The sequence below is a fragment of the Hyla sarda genome, chromosome 3 (genome assembly GCF_029499605.1).
Source record: "Hyla sarda isolate aHylSar1 chromosome 3, aHylSar1.hap1, whole genome shotgun sequence".
NCBI classification, from domain to species: domain Eukaryota; kingdom Metazoa; phylum Chordata; class Amphibia; order Anura; family Hylidae; genus Hyla; species Hyla sarda.
Window position 1 is genome coordinate 83,068,672 of NC_079191.1, and position 23,169 is coordinate 83,091,840.

The following is a 23,169-nucleotide window of genomic DNA, read 5'->3' on the forward strand; positions in this document are numbered from 1 at the left end:
GTAAACTCTGCCTGGTTATTTTTTTCCTGTGCTATCTGCATTTTCTTCTATTGTCAATCTATAAATAATCATGATTCTTTATTTTAAAGAGAACCTGATACATTAAAAATATAGTCCAAACTGCAAGCACCAGGTTTCACAGCAGGAGGAGCTGTGGGAAAATGGGAAACGTTTTAGGATAATTTTTTAGGATTTTTAGTACATTTCTTCATATTAACCTCAACATATTCTGGGCTATGTAGTCAAGTTGACGGTCCAATTGACTGACTGTGTTATCTGTGTATAACTGTGCTTTTAGAAATTCGTCAGTCACTGAGTAAGACCGCCCACTTGACTACGTAGCTGAAAATGACCGGAGATTTACACGAATAAATGACAAATTATTCTGGAACTTTTCCCACAAAACTATATCAGTCTGTTCAGCTCCCTACATTATGTCATAATGCCTGCAGATTAGACTGCATTTTTTAAATGTAACAAATAACCCCTTAAGGACCCCTGAAGGCTTGCTCCCCTTTTATGAAGCTTGCTCAGGGGACCCTTGTCTAATGCCGGACAGCATCGATTGTGGTGATGCCCAGCATTAACCCCTTAGACGCCACGATCAAAGCTGATTGCGGTGTCTGAAATATAAAAAAAAACAATCCCAGCAGCTCAGTGAAGCTGAACGGGACAATTGTGGTGAAATCACGATGTCCTGATCAGCTTAGGGGATGGCGGGAGGGCCCTTACCTGCCTCCTCGCTGTCAAATTGGTGCTCTGAAGCTCCAGTCAGCCATGGCAGGCTGGAGCAATGAAGCACCGATAACACTGATCAAAACTGTGCTATGGGAACTAAAAGATTGTACAAAAACAAAAAAAGTAAAGAAATGTGAATTAACCTTTTCCCTAATATAAGTTTGAATCACCCTCCTTTTCCGTTTAAAAAAAAAAATTAAACAAAAATAAAGATAAACATATGTGGTATTGCCACGTGCATAAATGTCCGAACTATCAAAATATAATGTTAATTAAACATGGTCAATGGCATATATGTAAAAATATACCCAAATCACTTTGTATACACTAGAAAAATGTATTTAAAAAATGATCAAAAAGTCCCATCAAAACAAAAATGGTACCGATAAAAACTACAGATCACGGTGCAAAAAATGAGCCCTTAGACATCTCCATATACGGAAAAACAAAAAAGCTATGGGTGTCAGAAGAGGACAATTTTAAATGTGCTAATCTTCATACAAAAAGTTATGTTTTTAAAAGAAGTAAAACAAAATCAAACCAAATATAAGTTGGGTATAATTTTAATTGTATGGACCTACAGAATAAAAAGTGCATGATGTAGAAATGGAAGCACCCAAAAGATGCAAAAAAAAATTTTTTTTTGTCCCACAAATAATTTTTTGTTGTTGTTTCCCTGTAGATTTTGTGGTGAAATGAGTAATGTCATTACAAAGTAAAATTGGTGGCACAAAAATCAAGCCCTCATATAGGTCTGTAGGTCGAAAACAAAAAGTTATGATAATTAGAAGGTGAGGAGGAAAAAACATAAGTGCAAAAAAACCTTTAAGGGGTTAAAGCAATGACATGGTAGGAAGTAACAAAGTGCCTCATATGATATAAATACATCCTCTTCCACTTACATCACAGCGAGGTCCACAGCAAGACAGTCTTCTTACTTTAAACCCAGTGGTTGTGATTTGTATACTGGCCAGAAGGACCTAGAAGTGACATTTAAATTATTCTTTACTGCATAAGATATATTGTCAAGAGATTCATTCTAATGTACAAAGATCTGTTCTTCCAAAGTAGAGTAGATTTCTGAGATTAAAAAGTGTATTGGGGTAAACTACAAGACCACATACAGTACATAAACAAATGTCATCCTTTTCTTTTCCTAAACAGAGAGACTTAAAAAAAAAAAAAGGGTTAATTTTTGCAGTTTTCTGCAAACCGTCACAGGAGGAATTCATAAGTAAATGGAAAAAAATATCATGGCATCAGGACAGAAGGAGTATTGATATAGAATAAGATCACCATACAACCACACACACTCCAAACATCCAACAGTTGTCCAACAAGACAAAACACACACAAAACTATTAAAAAGGCAGTGAAAACCAACTGGTAATACTCTATCTAGTTCAGCCAAAAGGCAGGAAACCTGCTGCACAGTATCAGCTAGTGTGATGGCTGGTTTTTCAAGATTTTTTCAAATTTCTTTGGAGAGCTCCTATTCGTGTATACATATCCAGAACTCTATAAAATGTAATGTATGGTAGGCATTGACCCACTCAATCAAGTTCATCAGGGTGTTAAAAGGGTACTCCCGACAAATGTTTTATTCATCCTATATGCCAGGGCTGCCACCATGTAAATAATAAACTTACCTTCCGCTGCTTCCCCGATGTCAACCTTATCGTTCTTCTGTGCACTGGTCCTGGTCTTCTTTTGGCACTTGGGGCTGGACATGTCACACTGCGCTCAGCTAATCGCCGGCCACAGCGATATCCCACTTTAGCTGGTGATATGCTGAGCAGCAGTGTCAAGTAACAGACCCGGCCTTTGTGCTGGTGCCTGGGCCTGTTATATCACACTGCTGCTCAGCCGAGGCGGGACATCGCTGTGGCCGGAGATCAACTGAGCGCAGTGTGACATGTCAAGCCCCAAATGGCAGAAGAGGGCACCAGAGGACGGGAGAGTGATATCGGCCCCAAAAGGGAAGCTAAGTTAAAAAGTAAGTAAGAAAGTAAGTTAAAGTATGTTATTTTAATGGTGGCAGCTCAGGCATATAGGATGAATAAAAATTTGGTCAAAGTACCTCATTTATATATATATATATATATATATATACATATATATATATATATATATATATATATATATATATATATATATATAGTACCTCCTAAATAAGACCATTGCACTCCAAGTAGAAGCCAGTCTGCCACAGGTCCAAACAAAACATGTGTAGCTTGAATCAATGATCGTAGTAAATCATACACATATTAATGTATTTGTGACTCATTTTGATATGCACCTGTCCCCCTACTTCCTGCTAATTTACCAAATATACAGTATGTAAGACATAGGGCAGTATTATGGGAGTTGTAGTTTTGCAACATCTGGAGTTCCCCACTTTTAAGACCACTCACATAAGGGATAGATATAAGGGAATATGTCTGCAATATCAGACTACACAGGGTTTGTGTTTCTATTCTGTTATTATGAGATGTTTAGATTTAAAGAGAAGCTGTAGATTGAATTATTTGCCTGGGCGATAAGCTGATCACAGATCAATTCATATAACACGACATTTCTCAAACCTCCTAAAATATTCAGCTCCTTTTTCACCAAGCCTCCTCCAGCCACACACTAAGTATCAGAAAAAAAATGCATGGACACTAAAATTCATGCATATTGTGGATTTTATATCCGACTAGGAAGCTCATAATATGCTTATTCCAAATCTTTACTACTCATATAGCAGCCAACAAAACAATACAGATAAAGAGAAAAAAAACTTTAACAGTACAACCAAACATGCTGTACAGGTAGCTAGCATCAATATCCAATCAGGTAACATGCAAGGTGATAAGTGTAGGTGAATCCCTGAATCTTCTCCTTTCTTTGCTGCTCGTCAGGAGAGTTAAGTACATTTTCTCTGTGATTTTACCTCACATATCTTTTTCCTATAATAAATATCGTTTCACCTATATTCTTTCTACCTAAAATATATATATCTCCCCACTATTGTATATTGTTCTTGCCAGAATTTATATATTCTTTTACATATATATATTCCTGTTTTTTCCCCCTTTTCTCCGTTGTTTGTATACATATACTCTCCTTCAACTCTATATCCCCCCCCCCCTGTTTTCTCTTCCCCTTGCTTTATCTTATTTCTCAATTTTAACGTATTTTCTTAATACTTCGGTCCCGCTGTCTCCTACCATTCTGTTCCATTCCCGGGCTCGCGCTCTCTCTCTCTCTCCGCTGCTCCGCCGCCATTGTATATCCTACCAGACGTGTGCGCGCGCGTCCTCTCGCTCCTCACAAGATCCCGCTCCCGCGGTCATTGTCCCCAGTGTTTCTCCTTACTCTCGCTCCTCTCTCAAGGAGTCTTTAAATAAACATTTTTTTCCATTTTCTTTCTTACATTATCCTCTTATTATTATTACCCTCAACACTCATTTCATATATATATATATATATATATATATATATATATATATATTATATTGCAGGTTTCCATATATAATCTCTATACCAACCAATATGTCTGCTCCCACTAATGAACAGGAATCTACTGACCCTAGTCACATTCAAAAATTAGTGGACCAATCTGTACAATTAGCTCTATAATCAGCCATAGGGACTTTTCAAGATACCATTTCAAAATCTATGTCCCTTGCCATGATTAATAATCCCGCTCCTCCCCCTACTACACCCTCAGATATATTCTGGTCAGCAGATGATTCCGTGTCTAAGCTGGCCAGAGGCCATAAGAAACCCGGGAAAAAATCCCCAAAAAGACACCATTGCAAAGAGGACCCTACACCCCCTAAATTAGGGGTGGGTCAAAATGCATCCGATAACACTGCTAACCCCAGTGTACAAGTGATAGCTGATGATAACTCTCACCACAGACCCTCAGCCCTTGAGGTGAATAAATTAAAAAGGGCTAGAAAAGCTCCGTCCAGAGCAAAACCGGACTCATATACCGTTCTTTCATCCAATTCCTCTGAGGAGGAAGATTATAATGATGATGAATGTGAAGAATATTCTCAAGACTCAGAGGTAGATGAGGGTGAGATATCTGACATACATGGTTCTACTGAACCCTCCAAATCAAATGCTATTGTTCTTGACTGTAAAGGGAATCTTTTGTTCGACCCTGATCTAATATCTCACCCCAGATCAGGAGAATGGGTTCCCCAACCTATTGTAGCTAAATATGTAGCTCTCTGGGTAAAAAAGCCCTTAGATAGGGCTTCCAGAAACAAACTCAAGGCGGAATGCCCCAGACTCACATTACCTTTAAAAGCCACAGCTACACCTGAAATAGATCCAGTATTGGTGAAATATATGATGAAAACGGGAAAACATCCCAAAAAAGGTCTAGATAAATCCTTACGCATATGTCAGGACAAATTACTAGATTTATTAGGTCCACTGACATATATGTTTGAAATTGTTGAACACTCTTTCGCCTCTGGTACTACTTTAGATACTGAGGTTATGAGGGGCTGGCTCCAGAGAGCCATATGTCTTTTTGGCAATGCTACGCATCTCTCTGTGCCGAAAGGAAAAAGACCCTACTCATGATGATTGATCCTCAGTTATCCTATTTAGCCACCTCTGAGTCCGAACCGTCTAATGAAGGATTCCTATTTGGTGATAGTGCCATTAAAGAAATCGGCAAATATGTGGACATCTTCACTTCGCTGGACAAGGCCCAAAGTTCTTTAAAGAAAGTATTTTCCCAGAGAATTTTTGGCAAGGCTGGGAGAAGCAGGGGCTGTTTTCCCGGCCGCCCATATTCCAATAGACAATCCTTTAGAGGCTCCTTCCAATCTGACAGAAGTTCATACAATCCTCCCACCTTCCAACCGAATCCAATTCCCTTCTTCCCCTCAAGAGGTCGGCCATGGCGTTCCCACGGACAACTAGGATTTTCAAAATCAAGACCATCTTCATGTAAGTTTCCAGACCGAACGTTTTACCCATCTTCCTGTTGGAGGTCGTCTCCAACATTTTTTCCCCATCTGGGCTTCAATAACATCAGACGCATGGGTCCTGCAGGCGATATCAGGATATCTGATAGAGTTCATATCCCCTCCAATCCAATTTTCTCTACCTCATCAGATTCAATTTTCCAATCAAGACTTTCTTCTGATCTCTCAAGAGATCAAGGAACTAATACACAAAGGGGCTATCATCCAATCCCCTCCTCTTTCTCAAGGCTTTATAAGCAATATCTTCTTAGTGAAGAAAAAAGACGGAGGTCACAGACCAGTTATCAACCTCCGATATCTCAACAAATTTGTCCTCTACCAACATTTCAAGATGGAGGGCATCCATCTTCTCAGAGATTTGCTTTTGGAACAAGACTGGTTGGTGAAAGTGGATCTGAAAGATGCATATCTTACAGTCCCTATTCATTCTTCCCACCAGCAATATCTCCAATTCATTTGGGAGGGAACCACTTGGCAATTCACATGCATTCCTTTCGGCTTATCCTCAGCCCCTTGAAACCAGTAGTTTCCATCCTCAGGAGTCGGGGTGTCCGTCTGATCATATACTTGGACGACATCCTCATTATGGCTCAATCGTCCCATACCCTTCTCCGTCATCTAGACTGGACAATCTGCTTACTTACCAATCTAGGTTTTTCCATCAACACAAAGAAGTATATCCTTCGTCCTTCAAGGAATCTAGAATTTCTGGGATTTATGATAGACACTCGTGCTTCCACTCTCAGTCTTCCTCTTCAGAAACTTTATACGATCAAGAAGGAAATTTGATCTATCCTTTTCAAACGTGTAGTATCCTTGAGAATGATTGCGAGACTAGTTGGCCTTCTCTCTGCTTCTATCCAAGCTATTTTCCCTGCCCCCCTACATTACAGGGCTCTTCAGAGATTAAAATCTCATTACCTTAATAAAGGCATGTCTTACTCAGACAAAATTCCACTCTCTCTAGAAGCAGAGGAGGAACTACATTGGTGGCTTCAACATATCAAGTTTGGAACGGGAAAGCCATCTTCAATTGCAGACCAGACCTGATCATAGAGTCAGACGCCAGCCTTCTAGGCTGGGGCGCTCGATGCGGCTCTGCATCAACAGGAGGCAATTGGTCAGACGAAGAGTCGTTTCTTCACATCAATTGCCTGGAACTTTTGGCAGGTTTCTTCGCTCTAAAGAGTTTTGCAAAATTCAGATCGCATTGTTGTATATTGATTCGTATGGACAACATCCCAGCAGTCCAATATATCAATCGCTTAGGTGGCACGGGTTCCAAAGTTCTATCAGATATAGCCACCCAGTTGTGGAATTTTTGCTTAGCCAGGAACATAACCTTAAAATCAGAATACCTTCCAGGCCTTTACAACGAGATAGCGGATTGGAATAACCGTTATCTAGTGGACTCCAGCGATTGGATGTTGGACAAGTCCAATTTTCAACACATCAACAATCTCTGGGGCCCTGTAACCATAGATCTTTTTGCATCCCGTCTCAATCACCAAGTCCCAATGTTTTACAGCTGGCGCCCAGATCCGGAAGCTCTAGCCCAGGACGCTTTCCTCCAAACTTGGTCTCCGGGCATTCTCTACACTTTCTCTCCTTTTCTGATGATTTCCAGAGTACTTCTTCAATCGAGTTCTCTTCAAACCACTCTGATTCTCATCACTCCTTGGTGGCCTGCTCAGACATGGTTCCCTCAACTTCTGAGCATGGCAATAGATGTTCCAAGAATCCTCCCTTCTTTTCCTCAGATTCTGTTAGACCCCAATTCCAAGTCTCATCCTCTTATTCTCTCGAATTCTATGTCCCTGATAGCTTGGTTAATCTCGGGCAACCCTCAGTTGATATCGGACTTTCACAATCGGCTAAAGACATCCTTGCTGAAACCTGGTCTCCAGGTACCAGAAAATCTTACAGATCAGCTTGGAAGTTTTGGGATAATTGGTGCTTTGGAAGACACCTGGATCCCGTACACGCATCTATTCCCCATATCCTGAATTTCTTATCTGAACTTTTGGATTCCGGTAAGGCAAATCGTACCATCAACCTTTATCGGTCTGCCATTTCTGCTCATCATTCTTTGTATCAAGACATTCCTGTGGGCAAACATCCATTAGTGCGTAAATTACTTAAGGGCATCCGTTTTAAAAGACCTCCTAGACCGAAATACCAATCCACTTGGGATGTCTCTCTCTTCTTGGTCAGATAATGACTCTCTTTCCCTTAAAGGGGTATTCCAGGCCAAAACTTTTTTTTATATATCAACTGGCTCCGGAAAGTTAAACAGATTTGTAAATTACTTTGATTAAAAAAAATCTTAATCCTTGCAATAGTTATTAGCTTCTGAAGTTGAGTTGTTTTTTTCTGTTTAACTGCTTACTGATGACTCACGTCCCGGGAGCTGTGCAGTTCCTATGGGGATATTCTCCCATCATGCACAGCTCCCGGGAAGTGACATCATCATTGACCCGTTAGACAGAAAACTTCAGAAGCAAATAACTATTGAAAGGATTAAGATTTTTTAATAGAAGTAATTTACAAATCTGTTTAACTTTTCGGAGCCAGTTGATATATAAAAAAAAGTTTTTGCCTGGAATACCCCTTTAAATTCCTTTCCTTTAAACTTACCATGCTCTTATGTCTCATCTCTATTAAGAGAATTTCTGACGTTCACGCCCTTGATATTTCTCGCAGATCTTTTTCTCCTCAAGGAGTCTGTTTGGAAATTTGTAGACGCACAAAGACTTCTATTCAATCGGTTTTCTATCCATGCTTTCCTGATCATCCGGACTTATGCGTAGTTTCTTGCCTTCAAGCCTATGAACGAAGAACATCCTCCCTACGTTCCTCCTCTCCTCAACTTCTCATATCATACTGTAGACCTCATCTTCCCGTTTACTCCTCTACTTTAGCTAGATGGATTAGATCTACTATGGCTCTTGCCGGGATTGATACCAATCTCTTTGGTGCTCATTCCGTTTGCAGTCCCATGTCTACAAAAACTGCTATCTCAGGTGGCTCTCTATCAGATATCCTGAAGGCAGCAGACTGGTCTTCAGAATCTACATTTAGAACCTTTTACTATCGTCCTGAACCTCATGTCTCTATGTCTATTCTCTAATATCTAGACCTATTCCTTTATCATCTGTATGATTTATATTTTATATTATTGTTTAACTAATATTTGAAGCTTTAAACTAGCATATTATGAGCCTCCTAGTCGGATATCAAATTGGAGATTTTCCTAGCTTTAGTAACGGAAAATATAGATTTTATAACGACAGGAGGCGAATAATATCCCTCCCATCAACCCTACCCTAACATATTGTGTTTTCTTTTCATAGCCTACTAATTCCTTCATTTCGGATCTTCCCGTATCTTCATTCTCCAGGAGAACATCTCTTCGAATCTCCATTTACTTCAAGTTCATCTACTAGAAAATCTCAAGTTCTACTGTTGTCATACCAGACTGTGACTGTTCGCTTGTTCCAGTTCCAGACTTATTGTTTGTCTCACATCAAAGAAAGGAGAAGATTCAGGGATTCACCTACACTTATCACCTTGCATGTTACCTGATTGGATATTGATGCTAGCTACCTGTACAACATGTTTGGTTGTACTGTTAAAGTTTTTTTCTCTTTATCTGTATTGTTTTGTTGGCTGCTATATGAGTAGTAAAGATTTGGAATAAGCATATTATTCCCTCCTGTCATTATAAAATCTATATTTTCTGTTACTAAAGCTAGGAAAATCTCCAATTATTATTATAAAAACATCATATGACAATATCTTCACATCACCAAAGATCATTGATCCACAAAAAGTACATAGACCATCATCTCATAAAAGTCCCATAGAACCATACCAGTGTGGTAAGCCACAGGGTGTGAAGGTGAGGTGTATGGGGCAGAGGCTGTAGCCCAGGGACAGATGTTATTAACCCCTAAATGTTCGTGACATCAGGGAGTGGTTTCCTGGTAACCACCCAAATGGTAGTACCGCTATCCCAAGGTTAGGCAGGGTAATAATAGTTCAAGACCAAGTTAGGGTTAACGGTAGCTTTACTGAGGTAGACAGATGGAAATAGTTTTTACAGCTAGGCCAGGATCCCAGAGAGGTGGCCAGTAACACAGAAGGACCTCGCAGCTTGCTGGAACTTGTAGTGACTTTGACAGACTTTAGGACAGCCACGCTGACTATAATAGTTACAGCAGACATAGATGACTTGACTTACTGGCATGTGGCTGTAGGTTAGGCTTGAGGCCTCAAGATGTGCTGGACACTAGCGCTGAGACATCTGGTCTTTACTGTGCCTCAGGATCTAAGAGTGGTGGAAGAGCAAAGAGGCAGATTGCAATGGCTCCCCCTCTTATAAAGGGGGGCTGAGCCAGAAGCCCATAGGTCAAGCTACAGGTCACCTGGTTAGCTGATGCTCTCTAGGTGACAAACACATCATGTGAACACATTATCATGTGACTAACTCAAAGGTCCTTAAAGGTCCTTTATCCATAACACTATACATAATATATATTACTATGGGGAGACACTGCAGAGGGGCCCCTAGGACACAGAGGGACTCAACCTGACAGGACCTAAGTACTGTACGGGACCATATCCCATACTGGGACATCACACCAGTCTATATTAGTCCCAGAGCATGCAGGTTCCATTAATATATAACCATAGGATGTTAATATCATGACCTTGAAAAAGCTACAATGTGTTGTTTTGTTGTGTCCCAGTACTGTCAGGTTGAGTCCCTGTACGTCCTCAGGGCTCTCCATCAGTGTTCCCCCATAATGTGAATAGGTTGTATATTAAGTGTAAAGGACCTTTGACGTTAGTCACATGATAATGTTTGTCACATGTTTTAAGTCATATGTTTGTTACCCAGAGAGCACCAGGTGACTCGCAGGTAGCCTATGTGCTCCTTGCACAGCTCCCCTTTATAAGATAGGGAGGAGCTGCAATCGCCCTCTTGTGATTCTTTTCCTTCTGAGGTTCAGTCCACTCCAGACGTCTCAGGGTCAGTGTCCAGCACATCTGGAGGCCTCAACCTAAATTGCAGCCACAAGTCAGTAAGTCAAGTCAATTGTAGTCAGTGTGGCCTGCACCTATAGTCTGTCAAGTCAGCCCAGCAAGCTGTGAGGTCCCCTGTGTTACTGGTCACCTCTCTGGGATCCTGGCCGAACTGTATAGACTGTACCATCAGTCTACCTCAGTAAAAACTACTGTTAACCTAAACCTGGCCTTGGACTATTACCCCATGGGCAACACCATCTTCCCCTTACACTGCACCTAGCACCCTGTGCCATACCACAAATTTTTGGCGTCACAAATAGGTTTCGGGTGTGTGCCATATGCCACAAAGCCACAAGTCCTCTCCCCTAGTCTGAATTGTGTCTGAGAAAAATTGCATGTCAATGGGAAAAAGTTTGCACCAGAAAAGTGTACGGGACTGTTATTACTGCAGAGTGTTACTAGCTGGGGTAATGGGCAGATTTATTGATGGGGCTCTTAATAAGTGGGACAATGCCCAGCTGAGAATGTTAGCGGTCCAAAATCCCAACATACCATTCCTCGCTTTCAAGTGACTGCCTATACAAGTGATTGAGTCTGGGACTGAGTTAGAGGAAGTTTTTACACCCCTTACACTCATCCAAGAGCCACTAGGGGCGGTAGCCAGACCTATACCACCACCGTCACCTGTCCCTGCCCCAGTGTCATCTACTTTGCCAGTCACCACAGTCCAAGCAACCCTGTCAGTCACTACAGTGACTTCAGACCTACAGTGTATTAAACAAGACATTGCACAATTGACTAAGGTTGTCCAGGAGCTCGCCACCCAGCCTGCTCCCCGCTCCCGTGAACAATCCTTGCCTAGGGAAACACCCCTCTGCTCCTGCCCCATGTAATCCCAGTTACTGTGCTCCTTCACCCACTAGATATTCTAGGAGGAATAGACCTGGACAATGCACTGCTGGGGTTTAAACGGAATTCCCTTTGGGGTCAAGGACCGGCCCCAAGGAAAACAGCCAGCAGTCACAACTCCTGAACGCCCTAAGTCAGGACTATCACGTTATGTCGCCTCTTGCCCTTATGTAAAGATTTTTGTGGAAGGTGTACCGTTAGAGGTGTTGATAGATACAGGGTCACAAGTGTCTACTATACCTTAAAAATTTTCTATAAGTATTGGGATACTCGTGTATTGTGTGAGCCTGATTATGTTGATCTGAGAGTAGTGGCGGGTAACGGGCAACCAATACCAAGACATGGATATTGGGAGCCAATCATTCAGTTGGGAGAGCACTTACTTAGAGGGCAGAAAGAGATTATGACTAATGTGTCTGCTGAGTTTATATTGGGGATGAACATCATGAAAAACTGTTTTGCTGAGATAGAAGATTCCTTGCATGCCTCTCTCCCCTACATGTCCTGCTCAGGCCAGCGGGCTGCGCAGCACCACTTGAAAGTCCTACAAGCGGAACAATACAGAGACCATCATCTGGTGACGTGCACGTCCTGGAGTAAGGAACAAGCACTATCAAGCCCTGCTGGAGCCTATGCAGCTGGAAAATCATCCCCTTGTACAAGCTGCGAGAAGCCTTGTCACAGTTACCAACGGGAGAGTCCCAATCAGGTTAGTCAATCAGTCGGATGCTGCTGCTATATTGCCTAAATAAACAAGACGAGTCCACTCCGAAAGATCAAGTCAGTGGAGTCATCAATGTCGTCAAGAGGTACCACGAGGCTTTCAGTAAACACCCCACAGACTTTGGATGCACGCCCATGATCCAGTACAGGACCCTGACAGGCGAAAGACCACCTATCAAAGAAAAACATCGGTCACGCCAGGCTTGTATCAAACCGTTAAGAAGATGCTGGTTGACAAGAAGGACGCTGACTTCATCCAAGAGTCAGAGTCCCTGGGCAGCACCCCTTGTCTTGGTCAAGAAGAAAGATGGGACCATGCGTTTTTGTGTTGACTACAGGAAACTGAATAATGTCACACATAAGGACGCTTATCCCCTTCCAAGAATCGAAGAGTCACTTACAGCCCTCGGGTCGGCTGCTTACTTCTCCACCTTGGACTTAACCAGTGGGTTTAAATCAATGATCTGCAGCGGTGTGGGGGGGGTAAATAGTCAATAACTTATACCGGAATATCGGTATAAGTTATCGGCTATCGGCCCTAGCCTCCACAGATTATAAGTATCGGCCCTATAAAAACTATATTGGTCGATCCCTGGTTCTGAGCTCTTAAAGGGGTAGTCCAGTGGTGAAAAACTTATCCCCTATCCTAAGGATAGGGGATAAGTTTGAGATCGCGGGGGGTCCGACCGCTGGGGCCCCCTGCGATCTCTCTGTACGGGGCCCCGGCTCTCCGCCGAGATAGCGGGTGTCGACCCCCGCACGAGGCGGCGGCCGACACGCCCCCTCAATACATCTCTATGGCAGAGCCGGAGATTGCCGAAGGCAGCGCTTCGGCTCTGCCATAGAGTTGTATTGAGGGGGCGTGTCGGCCGCCGCCTCGTGCGGAGGTCGACACGCCCCCTTCCCGTGGGCTGTCGGGGCTCCGTACAGGAGATCGCAGGGGGCCCCAGCGGTCGGACCCCCCGCGATCTGCAACTTATCCCCTATCCTTAGGATAGGGGATAAGTTGCTCACCACTGAATCACCACTGGACTACTCCTTTAAACAACTGTTGACAGAACCACCCATTCTGGCGTATACAGACTACAGTCAGCCATTCCGATTGTATACTAATGCCAGCTTTGAAGGTCTGGGAGCTATCCTGTCCAAATTTCAAGAAGGGCAAGAGTGAGTGATAGCCTATGCCAGTTGTAATCTGCCAGGAGTAGAGAAGAACAATGCCAACTACAGCTCCTTCAAGCTGGAACTCCTCGCCCCTCGTATGGGCCGTAACTGAAAAATTTAAAGACTACTTGACTGCCATGCCATTCACCATCTACACTGATAATAACCCGTTGGGCCATCTGAATACTGCCAAACTGGGTGCTATCGAGCAGCGTTGAGCCTCAAGATTGACCAACTACAACTTTACCATCAAGTTCAGAAGCGGCAAGTCAAATGTCAATGCCGATGTACTGTCTCGGATGACCCCCGGTGAAGAACCACCTGTCGAGGACAAGTGAGAAGATATAGAGATGGACTACCTTCTGATGAAAAAGGTACCAACCCGTCTACACCGGGTCCAGTGTGACTACAAGTTGAAACGTCTATGGCGACAGAGGAAGCGACTGTTCGTGCACAAAGGACTGTTGTACCGAAATTCTTTTGATCCAGTTTCTGGTGATCGACTTCATCAGATTCTGGTTCCCCGAAGAGACGCAGTGATGGTCCTCAATGCATACCATGATCAGTCGGGACACTTTGGAGTCCACAAAACCAAGGCTACTGTCAGACGGAGGTTCTATTGGATTGGGATGCGGAGCGACATTGAGAAATGGTGGAGTGAGGGTGCCGTCTGCAACATCACCAAGAACGGGCTCAAAGATGCAAGAGCACCCCTCCATTCCATCCAGAGTGAAAGGCCTAACCAGTTGGTCGCGCTAGACCATGTCAAGTTGTCTCCTACCCAGATGGGTACACTTATGCTCTCCATATGAATAAAGAACTGAACGCAACACACAATTCACTGCTTTTTCTTAACTTGCTTTAGTGAATAATTTTAAATCCACAGTTCCATTTTCATAGATAGTAAAAAATGACATATCAAAAAATATATATCACCCAATGTGCACCTTCTCGGACAAGCTAGACACTCTTCTTATAGCTGGAAGTTTTCAGCCCATGCTCAGGGCTTCCTCCGGGCCGAAGATCCTTCCTCTCACGAAGGGGAACAGAGTGGAGCTTGCATCGACACTGACTTTTTCAAGTACTTGAAAAAGGAGGCGTGTCCTCTGAAACGTCATCAGTGTCGATGCAAGCTCCACTCTGTTCCCCTTCGTGAGAGGAAGGATCTTCGGCCGGAGGGCTGAAAACTTCCAGCTATAAGAAGAGTGTCTAGCGTGTCCGAGAAGGTGCATCTTGGGTGATATATATTTTTTGATATGTCATTTTTTACTATCTATGAAAATGGAACTGTGGATTTCAAATTTTTCACTAAAGCAAGTTAAGAAAAAGCAGTGAATTGTGTGTTGCGTTCAGTTCTTTATTCATATGGTGATTTGGTGAGTGAAGAGCCCTCACAAAAAACGCATTACACAGACCAAGGTGTGAATAGGTGGCATAACTTTTCTTTTGCAATATTGGACATTACACTTATGCTCTCACCATAGTGGACCACTACTCCAAGTGGGTTGCCGTAGTACCCGTTAGGGACCTTACAGCCATAACCATGGCCCAGATGTTCTACACTCATTGGGCACAAATCCTTGGGTGTTCGGAGTCTGTCCTAACAGACCGAGGAACAGCCTTTGAGGCCCAACTCTTCCAGGAGCTATGTCAGTTCCACGCCTGCAAGAAACTCCGTACCACTGCTTAAAACCCTCAAGGGAACGGGCTCTGTGAGCATATCAATCAAGTATTTATCCACATGCTGCGAACAGCATCCGTGTCAAAGCACGAAGAGTGGCCCCGAATTGCTGGAAATTTATAATGTCACAGTCCACTGTTCTACCGGATACACCCCGTTCTACTTGATGATGGTTCGACATGGGCAGCTGCAAAAAGATCGGACGTTTGGACTTCAAGCTCCCTTCAACAACCCTCCGCAAGCTTCTATGGAGTACGTCTCAGACCACCAAAGAAGGATCCAGGAAGCAAAAGAGATTGTCAATAAAAAGATGGCTCAGCAAAGGCAACAGCAAGACTACAACCATCATGCCTCCACCAAACCTCTCCAGTTAGGCTAAAAGGTCTGGCTGCGGAAGTTCCCCAGGACCCACAAACTGGACTCCATCTGGGAAATAGAGCCCTACACAGTGATGGCCATCTCCTACCCAGACTTAGATGTGTACGCAATCCAGAAACCAGGGTATGAGCCGCAAGTCATAAAAACATAGAATGTGTCAGCAGATAAGAACCATTTGGCCCATCTAGTCTGCCTAATAATCTGAATCCTATCAATAGTCCCTGGCCCTATCTTATATGGAGGCCTTATGCTTATCCCATGCATGTTTAAACTCCTTCACTGTATTTGCAGCGACCACTTCTTCAGGGAGGCTATTCCATGCATCCACTACTCTCTCAGTAAAGTAATACTTTCTGATGTTACTTTTAAACCTTTGCCCCTCTAATTTACAACTGTGTCCTCTTGTGGTAGTTTTTCTTCTTTTAAATATGCTCTCCTCCTTTGCCATGTTGATTTTATGTTGATTCCCTTTATGTATTTAAAAGTCTCTATCATATCACCTCTGTCTCTTCTTTCTTCCAAGCTTTACATGTTAAGGTCCTTTAAAGGGGTATTCCAGGAAAAAAACTTTTTTTTTATGTATATATCAACTGGCTCCAGAAAGTTAAACAGATTTGTAAATTACTTCTATTAAAAACTCTTAATCCTTCAGTACTTATGAGCTTCTGAAGTTAGGGTTGTTCTTTTCTGTCTAATTGCTCTATGATGACATGTGTCTCGGGAAATGCCCAGTTTAGAAGAGGTTTGCTATGGGGATTTGCTTCTAAATTGGGCGTTTCCCGAGACACGTGTCATCAGAGAGCACTTAGACAGAAAAAAACAACCATAACTTAGGAAGCTCATAAGTACTGAAAGGATTAAGATTTTTTAATAGAAGTAACTTACAAATCTAGAAGAAAGCAGGTAGATGCCAGCGGATAAGAAATTTCACCTTTATTTTCATCACATTAAAAGCATGGACATGGAGAGACTTCAGTAAGACAAATGATTAAAATCCTTGGAGTAAGCGCCAAGCATGACATGTTTCAGGTCATGTGACCTTTCATCAGATGCATGATGCATCTGATGAAAGGTCACATGACCTGAAACGCATCATGCTTGGCGCTTACTCCAAGGATTTTAATCGTTTGTCTTACTGAAGTCTCTCCATATCCATGCTTTTAATGTGATGAAAATAAAGGTGAAGTTTCTTATCCGCTGGCATCTACCTGCTTTCTTCTAAACTTGGAGGACTATTCTGCCGTGCGGTGACCAGGTGAGCTGACTATCCACTACTTTTGCTGCTTAACTTACAAATCTGTTTAGCTTTCTGGAGCCAGTTGATATATAAAAAAAAGTTTTTCCCTGGATAACCCGATTTAACCTTTCCTGGTAAGTTTTATCCTGCAATCCATGTACTATTTTAGTATCTTCTCTGAACTCTCTCTAGAGTATCTATATCCTTTTGGAGATACTGCCTCCAGTACTGCGCACAATACTCCAAGTGAGGTCTCACCAGTGTTCTGTACAGCGGCATGAGAGCTAGTGTTTCCTGCTACTCTATTACATTGTCTTCCTACCTTTAATTCTTCTCAAATAATTACTCCTAAATCCCTCTCCTCAGATACTGAGGTCAGGACTGTGTCAAATATTCTATATTCTGCCCGAGGGTTTTTAAACCCCAGGTGCATTATCTTGCACTTGTCCACACTAAATTTCAGTTGCCAGAGTTCTGACCATTCTTCTAGTTTTCCTAAATTCTTTTCCATTTAGCATATCCCTTCAGGAACAGTCGTCCACCGGATAAAGTTATGTTGCAAGGTATACCTGCCTGAACCTCCTGTACCTCCTCCACCAGCTATCAGACCTGCGAGGTAGTACGAGCCTGGAGAGGGGATCCATTCTTCCATGGGTGTCCCCATGTTCTCTCCCAGCCAACCTGCAATCTTCGGCATCATGCCATCTCAGAGGCCGGTGCAACCAACTCTAGTCACCCCACCGGCTCCAGTCCTGTCACCTTTGGCACCAGTCTGCATTCCAGTCTCCATGTCTCCTTTATACTTGCCAGCCAGTCCGAGTCCGAGTCCAACTCTGGAAATGGATCTCCAAGAAGTTTCTATCACTCCAGTTGTGCCAAGAGCTCCCGAAGAAGAAAGTGTTCCCGATTCACAAGAGGTGGTGCTGCGTATATCCCAATGGTCTAACCATGGTCAGTTACCAGCAAGATACAAGGACTAACATCATGTACAGTTAAAAGTTAATAAAGATTAAAGTTGTGTACTACACATAGTCCATAAGTACACACAAAGTCATGTCCACATATCTAATGTACAGTAGGGCTGTAGCACTCACTAAATCACAGTCCATTCAAATGTCTTTGAGTGTCCTATGTTGCATATGTCCAATGTAATTTCTTGTGTCCACGTGCTCAGGATACTTTGCTGGCCAGATGGTATTCCTGTACCCACAAAGCACGTACCTAAAAAAGTATAAGGTAACAAGTGTCTAATGTTATCTAATAAATGTCTATATAACTAGTGTTCTGGGGAGAAGTGTTTCATGCCGAGGGACCCCAGTAGCCAAGGCATTGGGCAGAAAGCCTCTGGCAACCCAATGCGCCAGTGTTATGTCTTAGCCATATGTATAAAGTATTGTTATATGCATAGTCAAATGTCATAATATGCAGAGTCATAGTCAAATGTCATAATTTGCAGAGTCATAGTCCTATTTGTAGTCAACTAAAAGGTTAATAAGTCATGTTTATACTATAGTCATAAGTATGGTGTCATTGCTATACATAGTTCTTATTCTCCAGTAATCCTATGGTTATTCAGTTACACAATTTGTCAGAGTGTGTATGGACATTGATACAGAGACTCTCAGTTTTTGTCAAAAACAGCCTGGATATGGACATTAATTGAAATGCCCCAGGACTGCCTGCGGCACCAGGCCGTTTCGCTCCTCAAGCCTTCCAGGACGGATGTCGAGGGCGACTCTACTTAAGTAGGGGGTTTGTGGTATCCCGGTATATACAGTCCTGTCAGGTTGAGTCCCTGTAAGTCCTAAGGGCTCTCCTGAAGTGTTCCCCCATAATGTGAATAGGTTGTATATTAAGTTTAAAGGACCTTTGATGTTGGTCATGTGATTGTTAGTCACATGATGTTTGTGACATGTTTTAAGTCATATGTTTGTTACCCAGAGAGCACCAGGTGACCCGCAGGTAGCCTATGGGCATCTTGCAAAGACCCCCTTTTTAAGATAGGGAGGAGCTGCAATCGCTCTCTAGTGATTCTTTTGCTTCTGAGGTTCAGGCCAGTCCAGGCGTTTCAGGGTCAGTGTCCATGACATCTGGAGGCCTCAACCTAAATTTCAACCACAAGTCAGTAAGTCAAGTTGTCTTTATCATTTGTCATCATCTTCAGTCATGTCAAGTCAATTGTATTCAGTGTGGCCTGCACCTATAGTCTGTCAAGTCACAGCAAGTCCCAGCAAGTTGCAAGGTCCCCCGTGTTACTGGTCACCTCTCTGGGATCCTGGCCAAACTGTATAGACTGTACCATCTGTCTACCTCAGTAAAAACTGTCATTAACCTAAACTTGGCCTTGGACTATTATTTGCCCCTGCCTAACCTAGGACTAGCGGTACTACCTTCGGGTGGTTACATAGGCAAACCACGCCCTGGCATCATGAACACGAAGGGGTTAATACCATCTACCCCTGGGCAACACCATCTGCCTCCTATACTTCACCTCACACCTCGTGCCACACTTTAATAACATAGCAATATTTAAATTACCCTAGATTTACATATACATTTAATGCATGTGCCCAGGCCCACCATCAGGGATTTTGGGACCCTATACAGTTCAATCATCTTGGCCCTTCCTCACCAAAAGCTGTAAAAATGCCAAAATGGCCTGGCTGGGGGCCCCTTTATATACTTCAATTGACATGGAACCCTAATGGCAGTATCACAAGTACTTCCCTGATGGCAGGCCTGCACATGCCAACAAATGAAAAGAGGGGACTGTACATTATTCCATTACTTACCATAAGCCCTCCAGCCCAAACTCCAGATAGAAATCTAGCATAGCTGCTGATCTGCCGTCTTCTTAGGTATGACCCATCAAGGTTGGGGAAGAGGAGAAAAAGGTTTGAGGTAATAGAGAGTAGAGCCAGTAACATTAGGGAGAGTCCAGTACAGCGGGCACACTTTCCTACACACATTGCCCTAGAAGAACGTTTACAGTAAATATATGTAATTACTATAAAACACAATATAGGATGATTGTTAAAATATATGTAGAGGCTCTGTTCACATGTGTGTTTACGAAGACAGAAGCCACATATTCCTGCCACACATTAGCGGTCCCCGACGGACCCTAGTGAATCATTATCAGATTCTGCTACAGTTGTTTTCCACTTATAGGGTACGTTCACATGTGATTATTTTTGCTGCAGATTTGCTGCTGCAGATTTTGCTGCCCATTGACTTCAATGCTGCAGATGTGCAGCAAAAATATGCACATGTGAACGCACCCTTATAATGCATGCCCATTTTGATAAATAAAAAATAGAGAATTCTAAAGAATGGATGGGTGGATAGACGGATCATATCCAAATAATGTTGGCTAACCATGCAGTCTATTCCACACAATACAAGGGAACCCCCCCCCCCTTAAAAAAAGGGGGGGGGAGCTATGCAAAAACAGTAAAGAATTAAAGGGGTACTACAGTGGAAAACTATTTTTTTTTTTTATCAACTGGTGCAAGAAAGTTAAATTGCTTCTATTTGAAAATCTTAATCCTTCCAGTACTTATCAGCTGCTATATGCGCCAGAGGAAGTTCTTTTCTTTTTGATTTTCTTTTGTGTCTGACCACAGTGTTCTCTGCTGACACCTCTGTCCATGTCAGGAACTGTCCAGAGCAGGAGAGGTTTGCTATGGGGATTTCCTAAAATGGACAGAGGTGTCAGCAGAGAGCACTGTGGTCAGACAGAATGGAAATTCAAAAAGAAAAGAACTTCCTCTTTAGTATACAGCAGCTGATAAGTACTGGAAGGATTAAGATTTTAAATAGAAGTATTTTACATATCTGTTTAACTTTCTGGCACCAGTTGATTTAAAAAACAAATGTTTTCCACCAGAGTACCCCTTTAAAGCCAAGTAATCATGTTATAATTATTCAAAACTCTGTAACAGATGAAATGTTATCACTGATGCCACAACAGCTATTCTGTATGTGTTCATGGCAGTAAAGAAGAAAAAAGGTTAGACCAGGGGTGCTCAACATTTTCTTTTTTGCACAGGCAATAATGTATTACAGCATACTTACTGTACATGTGCAGGTAAGTAAACTAGGTGTATAAATGTTAATGAAGTCTGATAAAGTTGACTTTAAATAAAGTAACAAACTTAAAACAAAAAATACACTAATTTATAAAACAAAAAACTGTCTTCATTTCCCATAGCATCCTACCACAGTGCACCTTTCATTTTTCAAGAGCAGATTATAAAATGAAAGCTGCACTGTGATTGGTTGCTATGGGCAAGTTTCATAAAACTCCCCCAATGTTTTTGTTAAAGAAAAAAAAAAACTCGGAGGTAAAACTCAGAATCTATGGTGTCATTTGGTATCCTTGTAACTGAAACGTTCCGAACATTAAAAAAAATAATTCAAAAGATATTTCAGATGGGTCTCAGACATCTATCATAATGTATAAACAATATAATTGCCATAATGTGCTTTAGGGAAAATATATATTACTATAAACTCACCTTTTCTTGGAAAGTGGCTCTGTCACTTTATTGCCGGGCTCCGTTCTAAGAATGTATTAGAAAGACGCTTCCACATGAATCACTGTACTATAAAGAAGTTCCTCCTGCTCTCATATATAGGGCCTGACAAAACCACAAGATCCCAATTTTAGGTCAGAAAGAGGAATTCTGAAGTGTGGAGTATGGTGTGATGAAATCACTAGGGACATACATACCTTACTTGGTAAACTTGAAGGAGCATGGGACTGTATCTGAAAACAGGATGTCCTTGTCTACTTACCGCAAAGGATAGATCCTCGTAATTCCTAGTTACCTCTCTGGGCTCGGCAGGCGATTCTGAGCCTCCACTACCTGGGAGTTGGGGTACATATCTGTGGGAGTATCTTCACCCAACAGATCAGCCGGTCGGTGTATGGATGTGGAGTCCCACTGGGAACATTAGAATGATGTCTTGTTGAGAATAATAAGACTTTAAACTAACTTTGTATTGCATTGGGGAGATTTATCAAAACCTGTGCAGAGGAAGAGTGGTGCAGTTGCCCATAGCAACCAATCAGATTGCTTCTTTCATTTTCCACAGGCCTCTTTAGAGGCCTGTGGAAAATGAAAGAAGCAATCTGATTGGTTGCTATGGGCAACTGCACCACTCTTCCTCTGCACAGGTTTTGATAAATCTCCCCCCATAAGGCGAAGTTTCCACTTGTTTTTTTTATGGCAGTTTTTGAGCCAAAGCCAGAAGTGTATTCAAAAGGAATAGGACATATAAAGGAAGGACTTACACTTCTCCTCCCTTATGGATCCACTTCTGACTTTGGCTCAAAAACTGCCAGAAAAAAAACCAAGTGGAAACTGTTGGGTAACTTGAGTTGGTGCACATTGAATAGATGGGGCCCACACAAACTCCCGCTCCACAGTGTTACTTGGAATAGGCTGAAACTCTTAATGGGGAGATTTATTAAAACCAGTCTAGAGAAAAAGTTGCAACCAGATAGCTTCTTTCATTTTTCAGAGGCCTTTTCAAAAATGAAAGAAGTGATCTGATTGGTTGATATGGGAGATAAATCTCCCCCAATATGTCTGTTTGGGGGCACTATTAGGGGAGCACATACTCTCTGAGGACACTAGTTGAGAGGCACTATTATTGTGTGGGGAACAAAATGGGGTATTATTACTGTATGGGGCCCTATGAATAGAAATTCCAGTAACAAAAGTATGTTGTGAAATTGTTCTCTAGCAGATGAGTGTAGCCTCTATGCAGCGCCTGTTTTCCTTATCCTTAGAACTCATTTTGCCTAGTTGACACACTTTAAAAGGGGGCACATGATTGGAGAAAAGCATGATGGTAGTTTTGGTACAGACTGCAACCATATTGGGGGAAATTTATCAATGTTGGTGTAGGTAGAAGTTTTTTGTAGATCGTTCTGGTTGGTCTAAATGTGGTGTAATTGCACCAAACTTACCATACTTTGGCAAAGCACGTGATAAATTTTGTGCAAAGTTCTATATCTCCACACAGTTCTATTTGGACACCTGAGCTGCACCTCACAGGAAAAGTGGACACAGGGATTTTGTTCTATTGCTTTGAGGCCAGTATTCCATTGAGTTTTTTTGTCCACCAGCAAAAACGCCAGAAAAACTGTCACAGCTATTTCCTGCATTTTGTCAGTTTTTTTTGCATTTTCTTTTGCGTTTTTCCTGGTGTGTGGAAATAGTCATTTTTGTAACCTGTGGCAATTTTTTCACGGCCTTCAGGGTACCACTCCATGGGTCAGATGCAGAGCGTCCAGCCCA

At 42.3% G+C, this 23,169-nt stretch overlaps 1 protein-coding gene across 6 annotated transcripts in view; it reads right to left on the minus strand.

The window, feature by feature from the left end:
• The window catches only part of TM4SF19 (transmembrane 4 L six family member 19), a 34,372-nt gene extending 12,490 nt beyond the window's left edge, over nucleotides 1–21,882 (minus strand). Inside the window, exons 1-4 of one of the 6 annotated variants that reach the window (XM_056564443.1) lie at nucleotides 21,659–21,846; nucleotides 21,379–21,501; nucleotides 19,651–19,831; nucleotides 1,641–1,718 (exon numbers count right to left, since the gene is read on the minus strand). In XM_056564443.1, the coding sequence (XP_056420418.1) occupies nucleotides 1,641–1,718; nucleotides 19,651–19,827 (255 nt within the window). In that variant the 5' untranslated portion in view covers nucleotides 19,828–19,831; nucleotides 21,379–21,501; nucleotides 21,659–21,846. Of the gene's footprint in view, nucleotides 1–1,640; nucleotides 1,719–19,650; nucleotides 19,832–21,378; nucleotides 21,502–21,593 lie in introns of all 6 variants that reach the window. The other 5 variants (XM_056564442.1, XM_056564444.1, XM_056564446.1 and 2 more) reach the window with 5 other exon arrangements.
• Between the last annotated feature and the right edge of the window lie 1,287 nt (nucleotides 21,883–23,169).